This window comes from Podarcis bocagei (assembly GCF_964188305.1).
Source record: "Podarcis bocagei genome assembly, chromosome: 1".
NCBI classification, from domain to species: Eukaryota; Metazoa; Chordata; class Lepidosauria; order Squamata; family Lacertidae; genus Podarcis; species Podarcis bocagei.
Window position 1 is genome coordinate 45801122 of NC_138125.1, and position 21626 is coordinate 45822747.

The window sequence follows — 21626 nt, forward strand, 5'->3', positions numbered from 1 at the left end:
AAAGCACCTCATAGAACTTCATTTGAATGTCTGTGAATTCCTCTCATATCTTCCCTTCAGTGACTAAGCACAGACTTCATCCACAATTCAGCCAACCTTCTCCTTCTCCTCCCTCTTCCCTTCCTCCTCCTCTTGCTCACTGCCATTTTGTTTACCACAAAGCCTAATGAAGAGTTCTGGAGGACCTGAGAGCCTGCACAGTATTTTGTAACAAACATGTATTGCTGACCTACTAAAAGTATTCCCATAATTTGGACTTTGGAATTGTATTTAAAATTATGTATATCTATGTAATATTCTGCCCAATTTATCAGTTCATCGTTTTTTTAAACGAATTAAACACTTCAGGCCTACAAATAATATGTGAAAAGTAGGTGGAGTTCCCATTTAAAGGTTATATTTATACCTGATGTGTGAAAAGAGGAGGCCAGTGGCGTAGCGTGGGGGGTGCAGGGGGGGGGCGGCCGCACCGGGCGCAACATCTGGGGCTTAGGGTTAGGGGGCGCAAATCCACGGGTTAGGGGGCGCAAATTACTTGCTTTGCCCTGGGTGCTGACAACCCACGCTACACCACTGGAGGAGGCCACCAAGGCAACACAGCAATTCCATATAAATAATAACATGCCTTGAATGGGAGTCTTGTTTTTCTGGTTCAGAATTTGACTGATGAGTCTTAGTTGTTGATAGAAGCTTGTGTAATTGCAGCTACTGTAAAAATGACCTGTCATCTGCTCCACAGTGACATGGCTCTGTAACTCTGTTCCAGTCCACAGAATCTTGATGTGCGTTTGGGATATGAGCTTTGTGCTGATGAGCAGGACTTCCTTCGCAAAAGGAAGAAGATCGTTGCTGATGCCTTGAATAAGCTTGTTAATATGAGACGAGGACTGTTTGAGGACGAGGTGCGTCTTAGCATCCCATGATCTGTTTGGAAGATATCTGGTGACTCACATGTTTGGGATTGTTGTTTGCATGGATTTGTATTTGACATAGGACTACCTGTGAAATGTGAAGGTTCATGTACTCTAAGGGAGGTCCTGAAAACTACAATTCTGATGTCACGCAAACTTCTTGTCTTGTGTGAGTTCCCGTTAACTGTCTACTTCGCAACTTAAATAAATCCACAAATTCAGTGGGGGCTCTGTTCCATAACCTCTGCACTCGTATAGGATAGCACAGTTTTGCACATGCAAAGTGAGAGCCAAAATGAGAGATTTGAGACTGAATCCCACCTTAGCCGTGAGCAACCTTGTTCTTGGCCAATGTTCCACATTCCATCCTCTATAAAGTCAGGATTTGCCTCACAGGGCAAATGAGATTAAGAGAGCAGGACATTCTATAATTTATTCTAGGGATCAAACAAAATAACCTTTAATTCACAGATCACTACCATACTGTATTTCATTGTTTTCCAACCAGTATTTTGTTCTGTATGGATGCTGGAAAGCCAAGATTTTGAAATTCTAATCTAGTTATTGGTCACATTAAGCAGAGTCTTATAATGCAATTGTTCGGGTTTCTGAGGTCATCATTTATATTTTTGGTGATGCCATTGCTTATATATTTTTAACAGGTCCCCGTGATAGCTGTTATGGCAACAGGAGGCGGAGTCAGAGCCATGTCAGGATTCTATGGTCATCTCCTAGCACTCCAGAAACTCAACCTTTTGGATTGCATTTCATATATCACCACTGCTTCTGGGTCAACATGGTAAGGAGTTAGGAAAGTATGTTACATTTAATTAGAATCCCAGCTGTACTGGGCACAATCCATTTAACATTCTACATTCTGAAGGTCAGTGGAACAAATATACACCTCAGTGGGATTTCCCATGACTAGTGTATTTTGGTTCACACTCCAATAAAATTTTGCGATGTGAGCCAATAGATACAAAATTAAGGAACGTGAGTTTCGATTCTCCTTCAGCCATAGTGGCACCTACAGCTGAGGGAGAGCCGGTGGGCGAAACGTTTCGGCAGCGGGAAGCCTGCATGTGCCAAAGCCACAGCATCTCTCACAGATGTTGAGTTCCGCACAGCATTTTGTCACCCCCCTCAGAGGTGACAGCCGGGGCGGACCACACCCACCGCACCCACCTTGCTACACCTCTGGGGTAAGGTGAAGTGGCCCTTTGCTGGACTTCATCAGCCTCTGCCACTATGGAAGTCCCTATGGCACCCAGGGGGGTAGGAAGTTCCTGTTAGTGCCAGTGCCCTGAAATGAAGACATTTTGAGGCCGCAGAAAAATCCCTGTCAGGAGGGGAAAAGCTGGGGTATACTGTATTTGGTCCGAATGTAAGCAGCACCTGAATATAAGCCGCACCTTTAAAATTGGAGCGGGGGGAATAAAAAAATAAAAGAATTCCTGAATATAAGCCAGTCCATTCCTTGCTGCCCTGGCTGCATACTGGGGGGGGGGCGTGCAGTGTTGCCAGCAGCCTTTCCCCTCTCTCCTTTCCCGGCCTTGGGGGGAGAGGATGCGTGGGGCAGGCAGCGCTTTGCCACGCTCCTGGCGCTGTTTGCCCCGCGCTCCTGGCTGCATACCGTAAGGTCGTTAATATAAGCCACACTTTAACTTTTCACAGTCGGAATTTCGGGGCAAAGTGAGGCCAATACGGTAAATAAAATAATCATCATCATCATCCTTGTTCTGTAAATGCTGTTTTTTCTCCTCCCTTTCTTAGGACTATGACAGACTTGTACAGAAATACTGATTGGTCACATGAAAATTTGGAAGAAGCTATCAAAGTAGCTAAAAGCAGCATGTTGAAGAGCAAAATAGATATTATTTCCATCGATCGATTGAAGTATTATCACAAGGAGCTGGTTGAGAGGGTTAAAAGGGGGCACCTTCGATCTTTTACAGCTCTCTGGGCCCTTGTTCAAGAAGCTTTCTTACATGATAAAGTATGTATATTAAATGTTTTGTTATTCCTAAACTAGGGGCTCTGATGGATCTCTGTAGTCACAAGGGCTTACCTGTTGACAAATCCCTGCGCATGGAGGCAGTTTTTTTCCCAGTAAAAGAAAACCATGAAAGACTCTCACACAGCTTTAGGTTACACTGTTTGCAAGAGCCATCTTTTCCCCTTTGACAATATTTTAGGTTTTGCAAGTGCTATTAACTTTGCACACCACAGAGCACTCCCTGAGTAGTGGTTTGAGCACTTTAATAATTTTTACCCAAGTATAAAATGTTCAGATATGGGACGCTGGTGGCGCTGTGGGTAAAACCTCAGTGCCTAGGACTTGCCGATCGTATGGTCGGCGGTTTGAATCCCCGCGACGGGGTGAGCTCCCGTCGTTCGGTCCCAGCTCCTGCCCACCTAGCAGTTCAAAAGCTCGTCAAAGTGCAAGTAGATAAATAGGTACCGCTTTATAGCGGGAAGGTAAACGGCGTTTCCGTGTGCTGCGCTGGTGCTGGCTCGCCAGCTGCAGCTTTGTCACGCTGGCCACATGACCTGGAAGTGTCTTCGGATGGCGCCGGCTCACGGCCTCTAGAGCGAGATGAGCACGCAACCCTAGAGTCGGACACGACTGGAACCTAAAATGTTCAGATAAAAAAAGAGCATTGAAAGCAGCATTTGAAAGGTAGTGCTTATATTTATGCTGACTTAATCAGCACAGGATTGAACCACAGATAAACTCAGAAGTAGGCGTTACTAAGTTCAATGGGACTTACTCCCAGTAAATGTGCATTGGATTGCTGCCTCCCATCATATCTTAAGAACTGTACACAAGGAAATGGTGCACAAGGAAAACCATTCTGAAACTAGTTACTAGTTCCCCTAAAACATTTCTACAAGAAAAGAACAGAGTGAAACTCATAGAAAGATTGGCGGGCTAGGGGTTGTTTCTCTATTCATCTTAAACATGAAAATCATGTTCTTGGTTGGAGTGGGGAGGGAAATTTTAAGCCAAGCCAATTCCCATGCTACCCTAAATTCATCTGCTAAAGGCTAGCACCAAACAAGGACCATCTAATTGTTGTGAAATGCCCTTGGCTCAATTTTTGGTGAGCCTGCAAGAGGCCAAGACTTATGGTACATAACAGCAACTAAGCATCTTTACTGTCATGTGCTATGAAGTAAACGGGGAGAGAAAGTTGTATTCCTTGGGGCATTTGAGCTTTCCCTATCTTATCAGTGAAGAAGTGGTGGTGATGGTGTGTGTGTGTGTGTGTGTGTGTGTGTGTGTGTGTGTAGAAGACCTATAGTTCAGGGGTAGATAACATTATTTCCATGCAGTAACTGCTATACTCAGTCTTTGGCCTATCCAGTGAAAGGTGATAGTTAGGTGATTGGAAAATCCCTGGAGAGCTGTTGCAAGTTTGGATAGAGAACACTTGGACCAATGGTATGACTCCATAGAAGACAGATTCATATATGGTAGGAAGGGAATGGGCACACCTGCTATTTCTAGATCGGATTTTTCTTTTCGGGGGGCAGTGGGAAGCTCATTTTCCTATTCCAGCATTAACCTTTCACTCAGAAAAAATGGCCAGACAATGAGATTTAATAACTATCTAGACCTATTCATACCCTCTCCATCTGGCTGGGTTTCCCCTGCCACTCAGGGCAGCTTACAGCATATATACTTGCAGAGAGTAAAGTCAGTATTAGATTGCAGGGGGCGCGGTGGGGCGGGAATCAATATGGTTTCATAATCATCCTTTTGATACTGGATGCTCATGAGATATTGGCTTCAATGTTGTTTTTTTCATTTGCTTTGATATTAGTTTAATGACAGTAAACTCTCAGAACAGCGGCAGGCTTTGGATCAAGGCCAGAACCCTTTGCCTATCTACACAGCTGTAAATGTCAAAGACAAAGTCAGCACCTTTGATTTCAGAGGTAGGTGTTGTCATGCTAACCTCACTGTTGTTGAATGGAATCCTTGATGCTGCTGCTGAATGCTTTGAGCATTTAAAGACAGAGAGAAATGTCATTTGGTTTTGCAGTTGAGTTGCTTCTATTTTGTAGGGGAATCCATTTCTTAGAGTAGACCTTCAGAAGGTCAAATTAAACAAGAGTCTCCTTAATTTGTAATTGGGAGTTTGGATTGCATTTTTCTTTCAGTTTAAAGCTTACAGTCATATCAAACTGGTATTTAGAGTCCTAATGTGAATAATATTTATACGTCTCTTCCTATTGGCTTCTAGGAGATTCATTTTCAATGGCTTTAACCCTGATTTGGAATTATCTGCTTTCTTTCCCTGAAAACCTGAGCCTGTTTCCATGTTAACTTCTTTAAAAATTGTAATGAAAACCAATAGTTCAAAATTTCAAATGATGATATGTGAAATAAGAAGAAATTACCTTGTATCCCATGTTGACTTTTTTGTAGGTGGTGTTTTCTGTACCCATATTCCAGATGTTGCCTAAAATTGTCAGTGTTTTGTCATCCAAAATCTTGCTTGAATGAGCTTAGGTGATTCCTTTGCACACCTTTTGTTGCTCTCTGCTAGTTGGCCTTTTGTTCTTTAAATACAGTGCAGGGTAAATTATTCTATTTTTAATTTAGACCATCATTTACTACCCCAGTCAGACTTTACATTAAGATACAAAAATGGGACTCAATGGTTTGCTGTCTGATGATGCTAGTTCTTCCACCAAGAATGTCCACTGAGGATGTTTGCTTACTTCTTTTCTGCTTCTTTTTATGTTAGTGACCTATCTATAAGGTTTAGAGGCATTTAACCTTCTGTACACCATTTTGTTTGCAGAATGGGTGGACTTCTCTCCTTATGAAGTAGGGTTCCAGAAATATGGTGTCAACATTCGTGCAGAAGATTTTGATAGTGAATTCTTCATGGGAAAGCTAGTGAAGAAGATCCCAGAATCCCGGATTTGTTATCTGGAAGGTGATCTGTTTATTCATAAGCTAAACTAGAAAACCTATCAGCCTTTTGACACCCTTGCACATCTCCTTTCTTCAATGTTATCAATGCTTCATGACAACCAAATGATGCCAGTGTACAAGCATATCTCTCATATTATTTTTAATAATGTTATACCTCATTGTTGATATGCGATGTAGCTTATACAAGATTCTATCTCTGTGTAAAGAACAAACTCAGTTTCCCAAGACACCACACTCCTGTAATTGAGTGTGTCATGGTGTGATTATGCTCTTACTGCATTCCTTCCAGCTGTTGTTTAAAAGTATTGTTAGCAGTGCTAATTGAGGCAACTAATGTATGGAACAAAGAACAACCAATTCCTTTCATGCTTTCATTGCAAACCAAAAAGGCACAGTGTTAATTTTCCTTTGCAACAAAAAGTAATGATCTGAATCTACTTCCTGTGTTTCAGTGATAAAGCGACATTTGGCCTCTCTTGTGGTAGTGTGACTAATAACTTGGTGCTAAGGCAAATAATTTGCTTATTCATTGAGCATATAGACACTGATTCTCCTGATTCTGGTGGTTAACTTGGGCTAGTACAATGATTTTTCTGTGTGTTTGGATTTACAGGTATCTGGACTAACATCTTCTGTGTGAATCTTATGGATGGGCTGTATACTGCTTCAACGACAGAAGAATTTTGGGATCGATGGGCCAAAGACCTGGCCAAGAGTAAGAGCTTCAGTACTGACCTCTTTATTCTTGCTTGCACAGTTGTGGGTTGCATGCAGCTCCCCCAACGTGCTTATTCCCTTCTCAAATTTGTCACATAAATAATTAACTTAATGTTAAAATTAATGTTTAAAAATGTTTTTGACTGCTTCTATGGGCCACCCTCTGTGATGCCACAAGCCAGGTTGGTTCATAGGACAGAGGACACAAAACTTTGAAGTCTCGATTTGGCAGTCTTGCATCACGTCCCAATTCCTCAATTCCTTCCCCTTCCCTTCCAGGGCAAAAACAGTGGCATCCAGGAGCCATGTTGACCATGGCTTCCATTCAACATAGCTCAAAGGCTAAGGTTCTGTCAGCACAAGGATCATCTGCTGGCTTCTGCTAGCACAACAATTTAATTGAATAAGGCTTTGCGAGTTTGAAGAGAAAACCATGAAACTGAGAGCGGAGGTTATAGTATAGCCTTGCTGGTAGGAACCCTGAACAGGAGTACCCCTATCAGGGGGATGAGGATACACTGCAACTTTTGGTTGTGAATCCCACTTACAAGCGTCAGTGATTGGCTTTTGTTTTCATTTTCCAAGAGTGTGCCAGTTGGATGATGCCTTTATCAATGGAACATGGTTGTGTGGAAAAATACCTGAAGTGTTATGTTCTGGAAAGGGAAGGGAAAGCTTCCAGAAATTAACTTCCTCAATATTTTATTTCAGGTGAAGAACATGAAGGATATTTCTCGATCTATAAGCCTCCAACTTGTGGGCCTGGAAAACTTGGTGAAATCTTTAATGATATTCTAACTGATCGTCCTTTAAAAGGGGAAACTCACAACTTCCTACAAGGTCTTGACTTTCATAAAGACTATTTGCAACAGAAAGAATTTCTTGAATGGCGAGGTAACTAATAACTACGGTTCCCTAAAAGGTTTTGGCCCTTCACAACTAGCTCAGTTTTCTACAGCCAGCAGAAAATTCATCAAGACCCTCAGCAATTTTCAACTGGTCCATGAGTTTGGGAACCACGGTCCTATGTAATTTTCATTTTATAGCAAGGGGAGTGCACTTGTGCAACTCCTGCTCAGTTTGCTGGGTTTACCCAGTAGAAGCAAGGTGAATTATTATGAAAAGACAATGCAAATCTTACCAGTGATGGATGTTAATACCTGCTACCATGTTACTTTGACATAATCATCTTTCTCACGGTCATGCTGATAAGAAACCTTAAACCTTGTTTTTTTCAGATACTGTGCTTGATGCTTCTCCTAACAAGCTGACACCAGTGGACAAATCACTGTGCTTAATAGATATCGGCTTTTTTGTTAACACCAGTATTCCACCACTCCTTAAGCCAGAGAGGAATGTGGATGTCATCATCATGGTGAATTATGACATTAGTTCACCCTTCAAGGTAAGAAGAAATGAATTCTATATGGCTTTTCCATCCCAGTGTCTGTAGCAAGGTGGCATCCCAGGAAGCTTTGAGACGGTTGTGGAGAGGAACAATAGTTCAGCAGGTTCTATCCTTGACGTTTCTGATTAAGGATCAGTTTAAACCACAGAGCCTAGGACTTGCCGATCAGAAGGTTGGCGGTTGAAATCCCTGCGACGGGGTGAGCTCCCGTTGCTCGGTCCCTGCTCCTGCCAACCTAGCAGTTCAAAAGCACGTCAAAGTGCAAGTAGATAAATAGGTACCGCTCCGGTGGGAAGGTAAACGGCGTTTCCGTGCGCTGCTCTGGTTCGCCAGAAGTGGCTCAGTCATGCTGGCCACATGACCCAGAAGCTGTCTGCAGACAAATGCTGGCTCCCTCGGCCAATAAAGCGAGATGAGCACCGCAACCCCAGAGTCGGTCACGACTGGACCTAATGGTCAGGGGTCCCTTTACCTTTACCTAAAGGGGTAATGGGAACCCCAGAGAACTGTTGTCAGTCAGAGTATTAGGCAGGGTAGACAAATTATTGGATCTACTTTAAAGCAGTTTCAGAGCTTATAAGGGAAGCTGCCATGCTGACTCTGGATCTGAATATCCCACATACAAACTGGGGGGGGGGGCTTGCTGAAGCAAACATGACACCTAAGAAAGGTGGAAGTAGATTTAATGAGAGTCATAAAATCAGCTTTTGGAACATGATGCAGGTATGTATGTAAGCGGTTTATAAGGACAAGTTAGTGGAATCCCTTCCTTGCTAATGCAGGGAGTTATAGTGGTGTGGGTTTGGTATACTCACTCCATCTCTGAATCCACCTTGCTATTCAAGAATCAAGCGCCACAGTGGTGGTGCCTTTCCCACTGGCTCTGAAAAGAATTGTGTGGTCCCTGTAAAAAAGTCACCGGGCTGGGATTTAAAAGGCTGTTGTTATTGGGTGTTCTCTCTCTCGTTAACAGAAGTAATACACACACATAAAGCCTATTGGACACATTTGGTAATAATAATAATAATAATAATAATAATAATAATAATAATAATAATAATTGTACCCCACCCATCTGGCTGGGTTTCTCCAGGCACTCTGGGTGGCTTCCAACAGAACACTAAAAACAGAATAAAACTTCAAACATTAAAAACTTCTTTTCACTTTTAATTTTAAATTTATGAGATGGGTGTGATATAAATAAAGTAATCATAATAATATCATTTTCCTATAACAATTGCTGTCAAAGCATCTTAGAGAATAGAACAGTAGCCTGTATTTTGTATCGGGGTATGTGTTTTGTATTCACACCCCACATTTCAGCCCTCTCTAGGTGGCCAATCATGGGTTAATTCAGTGTGCCGTACTATTGACTTAAATTCTGATAAACAGAAAGTGTTGATTTGTGTCTTCTCCAGCAAATACGTTTGACAGCCAAATACTGTGAACAGCAAAGTATTCCTTTTCCAAAAGTTGACCTAACCGAAGAAGACTGGAAGAATCCCAGAGAGTGCTATGTGTTCTCAGATGAAGATAACCCACAAGCGCCAATTCTGATTTATTTCCCTCTAGTATGTGCCTCCTTCAAAGAGTACAAGGCACCAGGTAAATTCAGCATCCATTGCCTAATACATTTTTAATAGCAATCTCTAGTCTGAACTTCTCAGTCTTTTTTCCTCCATTTAATTTTTTTGTTTAATCCATTTGATGCTTCTATCACTAGGAAGCCTCGCTGGTGCCTGCCATCCCCCCCCCCCTTGAAATGTTGGTGCATGTTGACATAGCATCACTTGGAGGGAGTTCTGGGGAAAACTGGCACCCACCAGGATTTTTTTTCCATACACCCACTTTCCCCTGCCAGCAACACAGAGAGGAAGGAGAGAGGTTTGCTGATTTATACACCCACCCACCCACTCACTGAACACAGGTCTCTGAAATAACTAAAAACCTGTCCCCACCCCACCCCATCCAGATGAGAGGTGGAAGGGGAGTGTGTACACCCTGGGTGAGAAGTAGGAATGGCTTGATTGTTTTTTTTGTATCTTGCTGTGTAGTAAATTGGCATTCCCAATATATATCTGGCATAATTTATATGCATCTTACTATGTTCTATGTAAATATGTCCCAGAATTGGGAGCAGTGGTGGCATTTAGTTAGCTGGGTTGTGGAATAGCTGAAAGGCTGGGGAAGAGTCAAACTTTGACCCCTGAGTTATCCAATAGGTTTTATGGCAGGTGGTTTATTACAGAAGTGCTAGGCCAGCTATTGTTTACACATAATAGACTCTGGCTGTGTCTTCCAACTTTCCCAAGCAGCTAAATAACACAAGAAGCAAGTAAGCAATCTATTTTTAAATAGCCATAATTTGGAATTTGTGTGTAGTGAATCCATCACTCCAAATTGTAAATGTGGGAATGGGTTGGACCTAACATAAGATTCCACTTTCCTTCCAATAAAAGGCCAATGAGAGTATATGGAAAGAATGCCGGAGCCAAGATTTGCAGTCTTCCACCTTGGCCCCAAACTGTTAATTGGAGACAAGCAAACATGAATCCCAGACAGTAACACATTTCTGAGCTACAGGCTCACATGGCAGCTGTAAAACTGTACAAGCAGGAGGCTTGCCAATAGCAAAATATAGTAGGGCTTCATACTGCATAAGATTGGACGAAATTCAAAAAGGGAGGGAATGCTCTGCAATTATCTCCAAAGCTTGCCCCAGCCATGGTGAGATTCTATAGGTGTCGTTTCCAAAATTGTTTGCAGAAACCACACACTATTTATTCACTATGGACATTTTCACCCTTTTCAGAGGCCCTGGCTTCTACCTCTGCCCCTATGGCTGGGGTGGGGAGTTGATTCAGTGTGCTCCTAAAGGCCAATTTATGTAAACAATATGCGAACCCAAACACAGTCACCCTTCAAGATTCCATTCTCTGAATTTTGCACAGCAGTTCCCCAGCCAAGCAGTATGTAAAATAATGTATGTGCTAGGGTAAATTGTGCATATGAATGCATGCTTGGAAGAGCACACAGATGCAAACAACAACAACAAAAGAATTTGCAAAGATGCATTGTTGCTATCACAGGAGAAACTTGGGACTTTTAGCTGGCTGAATGAAAGTTTCAAGGGGATGCTGCTTGGATTTGCAGAAATGAGTATTGGAAAAATACCCTAAAAGTGCAATGTTGTCTTGCCCAAAAGAAAAGAAAACCCTATAGTACTTTTGGAATTTCTTACTGCTCAGCAAATTGGGTCGTGCATAACAAGGAGAGCATGGAATAGGTAGAGTAATGTGGAATCGTTTTGTTGCTGTTGGTTGTTTCCAGTTTAGCAAACGTTGACACTTCCAACCAAAATGCAGTACAGAACTCTGAATGAAGCAAGGTTTGCTTACCAGTGGTATTATTTTGTTTCTTTCTTTCAGGAGTGAAACGCACTCCTTCTGAAATGAGTGGATGTGAAGTAAACTTGGGTAAAGACTCGCCTTACCAAACAATCCATTTAACCTACAGTGCGGAGGACTTCGACAGACTACTAAACCTGTGCACCTATAACATCCTCTGTAGCGAAGACCACATCCTCCAGGCCATCCAGCATGCTATACAGAAGAAGAAAAACATTTGGTCTCAGGCTAGAAAGAAATTCTGTCCCCCTGAGCAGGGCACCAATTAGCCCCCAACACGTACATTGTTGGAGGTTATGCTAGGGCATAGTCATACCATACAGTTTGCAGTGAACACTAACAAGTGTAGTTCCCACCCTGCCTAGTTTGAACAGATGGCTTCTTTATTTATTAATATTCCTATTTTTTGAGCCATCCATGTTCAAGGTCACATACCTGGGTTGTAGCTTGTGAACAATGCGAGGAACATAGCAGGAAGAGCTTCAGGAGGTGATTCTGATGGGGCTGGACGACACTCAGTTAAAGTTACCAAGTCAGTAAGTAGCTGAGATTGTATTGCAAGGAGTGACATTGTTGATACGTTAATTTGAGAGGTCACAGGGATTTGTTTATAATACTTTGAATGGTGACCCTCTGCAACTCTAATGGAAATGAAGGAGATGTGTTGGACTTCAGTACCAATGGAAACTGTGAAGAGTGGAGCTTTCTTGCATCAATTCCACTATGAGCAATTACATCATACCATACAGATATTCTTGCTGTTCCTTTGCTAATCACTATTGTTTCCATTTCCTATTTTAAAGAGGGCTGATGCATTTCAGCTGTGAATAAAAACCACCATTGCTAAAATAATTTAGTATTATAACTTAATGAAACCCATTATAATTATTTGCAATATTGCCTTGTTTGCTTGTATTGCCTCCGTGTTTAGTCAGATCTGCTAGTTAAATTCAACAAACTCAGTCCACAACATGACGGCTTTTGCTTGTATTTGATCCTTTTAAACCTGGCTCTATAGCTAAATTTGCCACAATAGAAGTGATTCAGAAGGGAGTTAGGTATCCTCTGCAAACACTTAATTGGAGATTTATTGAGGGTAAGGTTACCAGATTTTTTTCAATGAATCTGGGGACACTTTTCAACTTCAGTGGATTTTGTATGGGGACTGATGTGTAAATCCGGGGACGTCTGGTATCCTTACTCTAGGGCTGGGAATAGCACCTGCCTGATACGCTCAGAAAATGGGTCTGAGACATGCTGTGGTAAGCATTCACAGTGTTAGGCTAGATAGATGAACTGCTAATCTGACTCAATAAATAAATGTTGCTCTTTTGGTGCTTCGAGGCAGCTGATTCTAACAATGGTAGTATTTTTTTAAATAGATTGGCACTATAATATCGCTATTTGGACTGGCAGAGATCAGCAAAACCTCTAAATGAATTGTGATGTCAGGTGCCCTGATTCCACATGCCTGGTTCTTTGATGAGGCAACCTGTTACACACAAGCAGTGCACAGTTGGTGATTCTATCTTTGCATGCAAAACCTGCTGGGGGGTGCAATGGCAAACAGTTATGTTGTATAATTAAAAAGGAAGCCTTCAACATGTTTGCTGTAAATTGAACATACCCTGTAAAAAGCTGGTTTCCATTGCTTATGAATGCTCTGGAAGATGTTACTATAAACCTGAGGGTAGGCATGTCAGAGCCTTAAATAGTGTCAGAAGAATTTTGTCTCCACAGAACATTAAGTATTAAAAACCAGATCTTCAGCTGGAGCAAATTATATCCACTCTTCAGAAATTATTTGGGGTAATATGATTTATACTGTTTCAGAATATGGTTCAAAAGTATTTGCATCTCTCATATAAAAGCAAGACCACCCAGAAATGGTATATTTTCATCATCTTGTCAAGAAATTTGAAATATAAAGAATAGGGACTTGAGAGACAAAGTATGACCAATTTTGTTCTAAAGCAGTCAAGGTTAAACATTTTTGGTTTGTTTTAAATAAAGCATTGCCACATTTAATAAAGGCAAAATGAATAGAATTAGATGTAGTGTATTAGGAAGGAACTCAGGATTTTTTTATTTTTTATTTTTGCTTTAAGAGTATCTCAGGAAGAACAAAAAATATATGCAGTTACTATGTGGTGACTGTAACTTCATAATAAAACAGTTGCAACAGTAAATCTTTGTGTGGGGTCAGTTTTATTTAAAGAGGTACGGTATATGAAAAAAATGTTTTCCATTAGTTTAAACTAGAGAAACATCAGTATAAAATTTGGTCCCCATTCTATGTATTATCTAAAACCTAGTTCTCTCTGGAAAACAGTTTCTAAACATTAAAATGAAGGAATGCAAACAGTTTCATGCTTTTCTCTTATGATAGTGCATTTTTAATGCACAACCCATTGATGGCAACAGCCTAATGTAAGGGGATGGGCCAGCAGTGGGGAGAGGCTCTTTGTAGTCGCAAAGACCCTTTCACATGTTTAATATGTGAAGGAGGCTTAAGTGATCCTTTCTAGCAGTACTTCCCTCTAGAAAAATAAGTATGCTGAGAGCAGCCAGTCTACTGTCACTTTTATGGCTTTTCAATCCATATGGTTTACAGTCTGAAATATATTGGTGCTGAATTATTGACAGTGGCACTGTTTTGTTGTTTTATTTACTTCGTGAAGGCAATAGGGTGTAGTCAAAAGAAGAACCCAGCACATCCACAGAACTGTAGCACTCTCTTCCATTTGCTGCTCTTATTTCTTGCTAAAAAGCTTTTTGAAGACATTCTTCTCTTTCTTTTTCTTCTGCTTTGTGACATCAATCTCTGGCTCTGTTCTCCCCGGGTTCTGCAGAGTGTCTAGGCTCTTGGTTACTTCAGTTCTTGGTTCAGCTTTGGCTCCTGAAAAACTAACCATTGTCAGCACCTGCCTAATCTCAGGAGGAAGCATATTTCACAACCAGGGTGCAACTGCAGAGATGGCCTTATTATATATTGCTGGGGAACTACCCTTTATTAGGCAATGGTGCAACCAAAAAGGCCTCCTAATGGAAAAGGGAAATTCTTCTACCTGAGATCTTAAAAATCTCATGCTAGTCAGGATCCTTGTATTCTAACTGAGCCAATAGCCATCTCCATGTTGCCTACAGAGACTGACAGTAGCTCTCCATGGTTTCAGACAAGGGATTTTTTTCTCAGCCTTACCTATGCTAGGGACCGAACCTGGGCTCCTTTCATGCAAAAATATCACTGAGCTATTACCTTTCCCCATCACGCTAAAAAGCTGTCATAATGCACTCCTGGAAAAATAACCACCCATCAATGTGACACCCTGTGCCAAATTCTATGTCTGATCTCCCTGGGTTGCCACTACTCAAGGAGCAGAAGCAGAATTTATAATGGTAAAAAACCTAAGGGGCTATCAGGCCTTATACTACAGCATCTGCTAAATCAACTTGGCTCCTATTCTGGTGATTTAGGAGTGGTTGTTTTGGAATTGACACAGCATTTTACAGAGCTGCTTTACTGAATGCCTTGCAGGCTCAGTTGGCGGGTGATTTGTCTGTGTTTGACATACATCCCCAATGTAGGAATTTAAGTTTTGGGGAAAGGCCAAATATGTAATGAGAACAAGGAGGAATTTCACACAGAGGCGTGAAATTGGAGCAGATTCCTCAGTTCATTATTCCAACCCCCTAAGAATTTGATATATTTCCTAGCCAACCCTGTTTTTCCACTCAATTCCTCCTAATTTGTAATCTCACATTTTAACCAACATTTCCCATGGACTGTATCATTTTCTTAGTTGATACATTCCACACCTCCTCAGGGATAAAACAGAGATGGAGGGTGGATGTGTGTTTAAATGTGTTAAATTGAAATTAACATATGCACAAAATGAGTGCAACCACCCCTTCAAGCTGATGTTTGTATAATGAATTGTATAATAGTATCTCAAGTTCCCCAGAAAATTGCCCCCTTTTGCCTAACTGCAGTTAATGCAGTTAAACTTTACCTTGGACTCCTTGATCCAGAGTTCCTGTCTTTCCTCCATTAGGATAAGGCTGTGCTTTATGATAGCTTTGAGGGTGCTCTGATAGACTGGACATCAACAGTGTTACTGGATCAGACTCCACGGAGTGCACAGAAGAAGCATCTGAAATGAGTTATTAGCACATCTTTAATGGTCCTGTAGGACACGGGTGGTGCTGTGGTCTAAACCACTGAGCCTAGGGCTTGCCGATTGGAAGGTCAGTGGTTCAAATCCCCGTGACGGGGTGAGCTCCCGTTGCTCGGTCCCAGCTCCTGTCAACCTAGCAGTTTGAAAGCAAGTCAAAGTGCAAGTAGATAAATAGGTACCGCTTCGGCGGGAAGGTAAATGGCGTTTCCATGCACTCCTCTGGTTTTGCCAGAAGCGGCTTAGTCATGCTGGCCACGTGACATGGAAAAACTGTGGGCAAATGTTGGCTCCCTCGGCCAGTAAAGTGAGATAAGCACCGCAACCTCAGAGTCGTTCGTGACTGGACTTAACTGTCAGGGATCCTTTACCTTTAATGGTCCTGTGGCTGAGTAAAGCTACTATCAAAACTCTAGAACTATTTATAGATCACTATTGATTTATTCAAGTCACAAATAAGGACTTGAAAAAATCTGTTGACTTGGGACTGCTGGAAGGTTATCAAGCCTCTAGCACAGAGCTTTCCAAACTTTTCATGTTGATGACACACATCATTTCACAAGACAGTAACTCAGTTTTACTAGCAAACCAGAGGTTAAACTAACCCTTTTCCAGTCCCGCAAGGAGCACGGGGAGCGTTCATGCAATACACTTATACACTGCAGATGACTCACGAATGTTGCGACACACAGTTTGGAAAGGTCTGGTCCAGCAGGCTACAGTATGCGTCTGATGAGCTCTGTTCACCAAAGTGGGTTATAAATTGGGGAGGCCTGACCTAGATAAAGTACAGTTCTCATCTCCTAATTGAATGAATCATTTATCCCACACCTCTATTACTCTCCACCACCTTCAATGTTTTCATAATGAAAGAAGATATGAGAACTGATAATAGATTAATAATAATGCTTTTAATTCTGTTTATGGAAGCCAGAGGAGGTCTGTATCAAATTTACGTATGTACCATGAAGAAAGCAATTAATCTGTGCACTTGACTGGTAAGAATTTTGCATATTGCTATGGTCAATGGCCAAAATATCATTAAAATATTAGATTAGTAAACTGGATTATACTATATGGCAGAAGAATATGGTGTATTTTTATATGTTAGCTGCCCTGAGTTCCTGTCAGGGAAAAATATATAAACAAACAAACAAACAAACAAACAAACAAACATACAACAACAACAACAACAACATTACACAGCATGTTTTCATTTCTATATTATGTAGTTTCCCCCTCTTAGGTGTATTTTTATATTTTTAATAAAAGAAAAAATGTTCCATTATTACCAGAATCTTCAGAATCCTGAGCAAAGATTATACTAAAATCCTGTGTCAATTCTCCTGATTCCTGGGGATTTCCAACAGGTTTTTTTTCTTTTGCAACTTTGAAGGAAGGTGTTCTCCTATCAACAAACAGTATTAAACAGATATTAGCTTTCCTCTGCTGAAAACTTAGATAATAAATACAAGTTTAAATTAATTACAGTATATCACACCCTTAACTGTAAATATATTAAGGGCAAGAAACAAAACAAAGAACCATCAATCATTTTGTCGCAAGTCCTGTGGAGGTGTCATGCAGGGGATGGCCTGATCCAGAGGAAGAATGGGCAGAGATTTCAGTGAGGTATTTGGCAGAAGTAAGTGCTGGTTTTAAGACACTGGCATTCCTGATCTTAATAATTTCCACCACATGATTTCCAGCAACAAGCCCGTCCATACTTACCTTTTGTCCAGCGTTTTCTAGGCACAGGTCTGCGCTTTAAAGTGCTGTCTGTTTTGTTTTGTTTTTGCCCCAGTGCTTTCCCTGTGAAAACAAGAATCAGAACAAACAGCAATTCAGATTTTCAGCAGATTGCTGTTTGCTGATTCAGTGGAAGAGAGTGGACTTTTGCAGTGAAAGTACTGGGGGGGGGGAGTGCTGAAACGTGGCACTTTAAAGCATGGACCTGGGCCCAGAAATGTGGCACAAAATGAAGTCTGGATGACCCCTACGTATTGTCATTATTTCTGATAGGAGTGTTTATAAAATGTAGAGGCATATCTATGCCGTAAAAGACAATCTATGTTACTTAGGTTACTGCAGTCTTTACAAAGATGACGGGTAAGTAACATTTGACCTGACATATACAAAATCAGTGTATACCTGAGAAGCAGACTTTTGGTAATCTCCTTGTTGGCAGAACTCCCAGCTGCAGAGATCCAAGGTTTTATCTGAGGCCTCGTTGCATTTGTAGTGGCTAGAAGTTCATTCCGCAGAGAACGCAGGCTGTTATAGCGGCCTTGTAGAACCCAAGTAAAAAATACATAATATGGATGAAAGACAATTAATAAGAAGGATTAGTTTTTAAGCACAATATTGCTCCTGAGCTACAGCCCTTATCCAGTGTGGTGTAGTGATTAAGAGCGGTAGTCTTGTAATCTGGTGAACCGGGTTCGCATCTCTGCTCCTCCACATGCAGCTGCTGGGTGACCTTGGGCCAGTCACACTTCGCTGAAGTTTCTCAGCCTCACTCACCTCACAGAGTGTTTGTTGTGGGGGAGGAAGGGAAAGGAGAATGTTAGCCGCTTTGAGACTCCTTAGGGTAGTGATAAAAGCAGGATATCAAATCCAAACAGTTGTTCTTCTTATCTTCAGTCAGTAAAGCTTCTGCTCTTTAAGCTGGATAGACCAATGGTTTGATTTGGTATAAGGCAGCTTTCTATGTTGTATCAGACTCTGGGGTACTTCAGTATGTGTGTCTTTTGCTTGTCCAATTATGTACCTCTGCTGAGGCATCTTGTGGGAATGTCACATGGACAGAAATAGGGCAATGCTGCATAAAATGAATCAAACAGCCTTACCTAATGTAGTCCATAATGCTTGCACCCAGTCTTCCATTAGCTTTTGAGAAGGTGCTGCGAAGTAGTACTCTGATCCATCACTCAACCTGTAAGTCACAGATTGAAGGTGGACTGAGTTCTGGGGTAGCCTTTCTCAATAAGTTATGTATAGGAAAACCCAGAATTCTCTTCTTTTGTTTTCAGTTGGGTTTTTCTTTTGAGATAAAGTTAAGGATACAGACAACAAAAAGGACGACTAATATGTAATGATACAAAAAGATCACTAATTTCTGCAGTTTCGTTGGGATAAAGGAAACGACATTCAAATGAGTCTAGACACAGAGATGCATGTTTTAGACTGGGTGTGTGATGTGTGGGATAACCAACCTCATTTAACAAACATGAAGGAGCTAACTGTCCTGTCAGGCTTAGTGAGGTCACTCCCTCTCACCTTGAGAGAAGAGGAATCAATAACTTAGTTACAGTGATGAAAGTTCCTAAGTCAAGTTTTACTGCCTGTGCAACTTTTCCTGAATGCTGCATGGAAAAGCTAATGAATTTCACCTTTGGAGAATTTGTAAGTAAACAATTTTTAACGTATCAAACATGTGGTCTTTTTCTTTGCTAGGGGAAATTGGGAACTTTGGGAGAAACTTAGAAGGGGAGATTTTAAAGGTCTAACAGCCTATATTTCCTTGCTTTACTTTGCCACATGTTTTGTGATTTTCTGGGGTTCTCTCACCAAAGAGTACTTGCCCCAAACTTGGATCTTTGCATCACCGACTTGATGTACCTTAGGCTGAAGGCGTGTTCTTTCCTAGAATACTCCGTCAACTTCTCACACTTGGCTCCAGCAATACTAAGTGATGAAATTGGAGTTGTATTCTGGCAAGGCAGAAGAAGAGATGATAACCAAAGACTTTCAATCCTATTTTTTCTGGTTTAAACACTTACTCATCCTGTATAGGATGTCAATAATGCAGGAAAAGTTTCCTTGAAAAACTGCTCATCATTCACTATGAGGGTTTATCCACACTTCCCCTTGTCCTGTACCTAGAAAGCATGGTCCAAGTGATTTCCTGCTTGATCCATGCTTTCTTGGCATGGGTCTGAGTGGGTTTCCCCTTGTTCTGTTCCCTTCCTAGGAAAACCTGCTCTTTAACTCTAAATAGGGGCAAACGCAAATATGGAGAAACCCACATTGACATTAGGTCCTATGGAGCACTAAAGAGCAGTTTTCCCTGAGGGAAAGCAGAGGAAGTGTCAATAAGCCCTCAGTGTTCCTTTGTGATGTGCAGGGGAGCATCTGGTACCTCCCAGGGCTTGTTCTCCATATATGTGGAGTGACAGTGAGGCATGGCTAAAGCTTCAGGTGGACTAATCCTGAATATGCCACAGAACCTACTTTAGCAGAAAGGAGTGTATTGGCATATAAACTGATATGGAAGGGAACATTAACAGCAGAAAGTTTGAAAGCCACTACTGTAGTGTTATATGCCAATATCATGTTTCTCTGCACTAACAAATGACCAAGTACCTTACTGGCTCTGTCTGTCTGTCTGTACCATGGATCATCACTTACAATACTGAACATTGTTGGGGTCACGACCCAGCTCCTATTTTTAAAGGGACAGATTTCTGAATCTTGCTGCCCTAGGATATATTCATCTACAACTGTGTCCAGCTAATATACCAAAGATGAAGACTACCTCACCTTCAAGGCAGATTTCTATTGCTCAATATTTCTTTGCCAGGAATGTGGGTTTTCAGCATTTGTGTGTGTGTGAATTAGAAGACATTTTGACATGTATGTAGTGCATAAAATACCAAATACTACTAATAATAACACAGTATTTAATAAGAACTGAAATATGGAAACACAAATTACCTGGAATGCTTCCTTTTCATCCCTGTAGATGTCAAGTTTTTGTCTTCCAAGTTTAACGTAATATCTGTTCCAAGCTCTTGACATTGGCTACAAAAGTCATAAAACCTATTACCTCTAAACATCAACTGTGCTGCTTATTACTGAATCACTGGGGGTTATTCATCACTTCATGGTTTGCTTTTACTCTGATTACATTCATCTAATGTACAGTGTTTTGTTTTTAGCCTTAACCATGCAGCTGGATAGTAGGATACGCTTTGCAATAGCTGAGCTATACAGTTCAGGGAGAGAGTCTTGTAAGGCAGGGATGGCGGAACCTGTGGCCTTCCAGATGTTGGACTCCATCCTCCATCGTTCTTAACTATTGGATGTGCTGACTAGGCCTGATGGAAGTTGGAATCCAACATCTGGAAGGCTGCAGATTCCCTTTCCTGGTTGTAAGGGCCAAGCTTCTCCACAAATTATTAAACATATAGTAATTAACATGGGCAAAGGTGAGATTTCCAAATGTGTTAAAAATCTGAAGTATTTTAATCCTCTCTGAGCTTTAAAATGCATCGGTGTGAAAAGGGTAAGAAAGAGAATGAAACAAAATCAATGGGATTTTTTTGGAACTAGCTGTATCAATGTCATGTGACCCAATCAATGTGATGTGAACCTAATGTGATGAGGCTACTTAGGATGTAGGCAAAGGGGGGAAGATGAGATGTGGAAAGGTTGGGTAAAAGATGGGTGGAACAGTATTCAACTAAACAATCGCACCAGCAGAATGACTTTTGATTGCACAATTGGACTCCCCTCCCTGCTCTGCGTGCCCCCAACATCTGTTCTGGGGTTTCTCCCAACCTTCTGGAGAAGATTTAGGGACTGTTGGGGAGGAGAGGAAAAGTCCTGATGCAAAATCCTTCTGCCCATGGAATAAGAAAAAATGAGCAAGGAGGGGAAATCTCAGGAAGGGATAGCTGTATGGGGATTAGCAAGGGTAATTCCACAGGCATTATATCAAGAGTTTTCTTGATTCCCTCCACCCCACCCAAGAATCCCTGTTACAATCACCTCAAAATGGGAAAGAAGATTAGGCTAACATGCTTTGCCTTTGCCCTTGGCAGTTTAACTTGTGGTTACCTGTCTTCTTCCTGGAAGAATCTGATCCCTCTTTTCTAGGAAACCCTCCATGCTCTGGTGATTTGCAGGAACCTGGAATCCACAAGGCAATTTCAGAGGTCTTAAATTGGTTGGAAGAATGCTTGATTATAGCACTAATTAATATCCCATAGTTAAGGGCCACTTCACGTATTACAGAGTTATCAGTGAGTATTTAGTGTGTCCAGTATCCCCCCT

The 21626-nt window shown here is 41.4% G+C and overlaps 2 protein-coding genes across 4 annotated transcripts in view; one reads left to right on the forward strand and one right to left on the reverse strand.

Moving 5' to 3' along the window:
• The window catches only part of LOC308596036 (cytosolic phospholipase A2 beta-like), a 43347-nt gene extending 29764 nt beyond the window's left edge, over positions 1 to 13583 (forward strand). The window contains exons 11-20 of the mRNA XM_081210820.1: positions 767 to 902; positions 1574 to 1710; positions 2685 to 2907; positions 4739 to 4853; positions 5726 to 5863; positions 6476 to 6577; positions 7291 to 7473; positions 7818 to 7984; positions 9406 to 9592; positions 11416 to 13583. Coding sequence (XP_081066946.1) covers positions 767 to 902; positions 1574 to 1710; positions 2685 to 2907; positions 4739 to 4853; positions 5726 to 5863; positions 6476 to 6577; positions 7291 to 7473; positions 7818 to 7984; positions 9406 to 9592; positions 11416 to 11663 — 1636 coding nt within the window. The 3' untranslated portion in view covers positions 11664 to 13583. The remainder of the gene's footprint in view (positions 1 to 766; positions 903 to 1573; positions 1711 to 2684; positions 2908 to 4738; positions 4854 to 5725; positions 5864 to 6475; positions 6578 to 7290; positions 7474 to 7817; positions 7985 to 9405; positions 9593 to 11415) is intronic.
• Positions 1 to 21626, reverse strand: part of SPTBN5 (spectrin beta, non-erythrocytic 5) — a 397537-nt gene that overhangs the window by 276134 nt on the left and 99777 nt on the right. For 2 of the 3 annotated variants that reach the window (XM_081207185.1, XM_081207186.1), the window contains exons 63-70: positions 21411 to 21482; positions 20286 to 20372; positions 19191 to 19282; positions 18419 to 18504; positions 17721 to 17856; positions 16862 to 16977; positions 15408 to 15548; positions 13730 to 14293 (exon numbers count right to left, since the gene is read on the reverse strand). In XM_081207185.1, coding sequence (XP_081063311.1) covers positions 14148 to 14293; positions 15408 to 15548; positions 16862 to 16977; positions 17721 to 17856; positions 18419 to 18504; positions 19191 to 19282; positions 20286 to 20372; positions 21411 to 21482 — 876 coding nt within the window. In that variant the 3' untranslated portion in view covers positions 13730 to 14147. Of the gene's footprint in view, positions 1 to 13729; positions 14294 to 15407; positions 15549 to 16861; positions 16978 to 17720; positions 17857 to 18418; positions 18505 to 19190; positions 19283 to 20285; positions 20373 to 21410; positions 21483 to 21626 lie in introns of those variants that run through there. The other variant, XM_081207187.1, reaches the window with a different exon arrangement.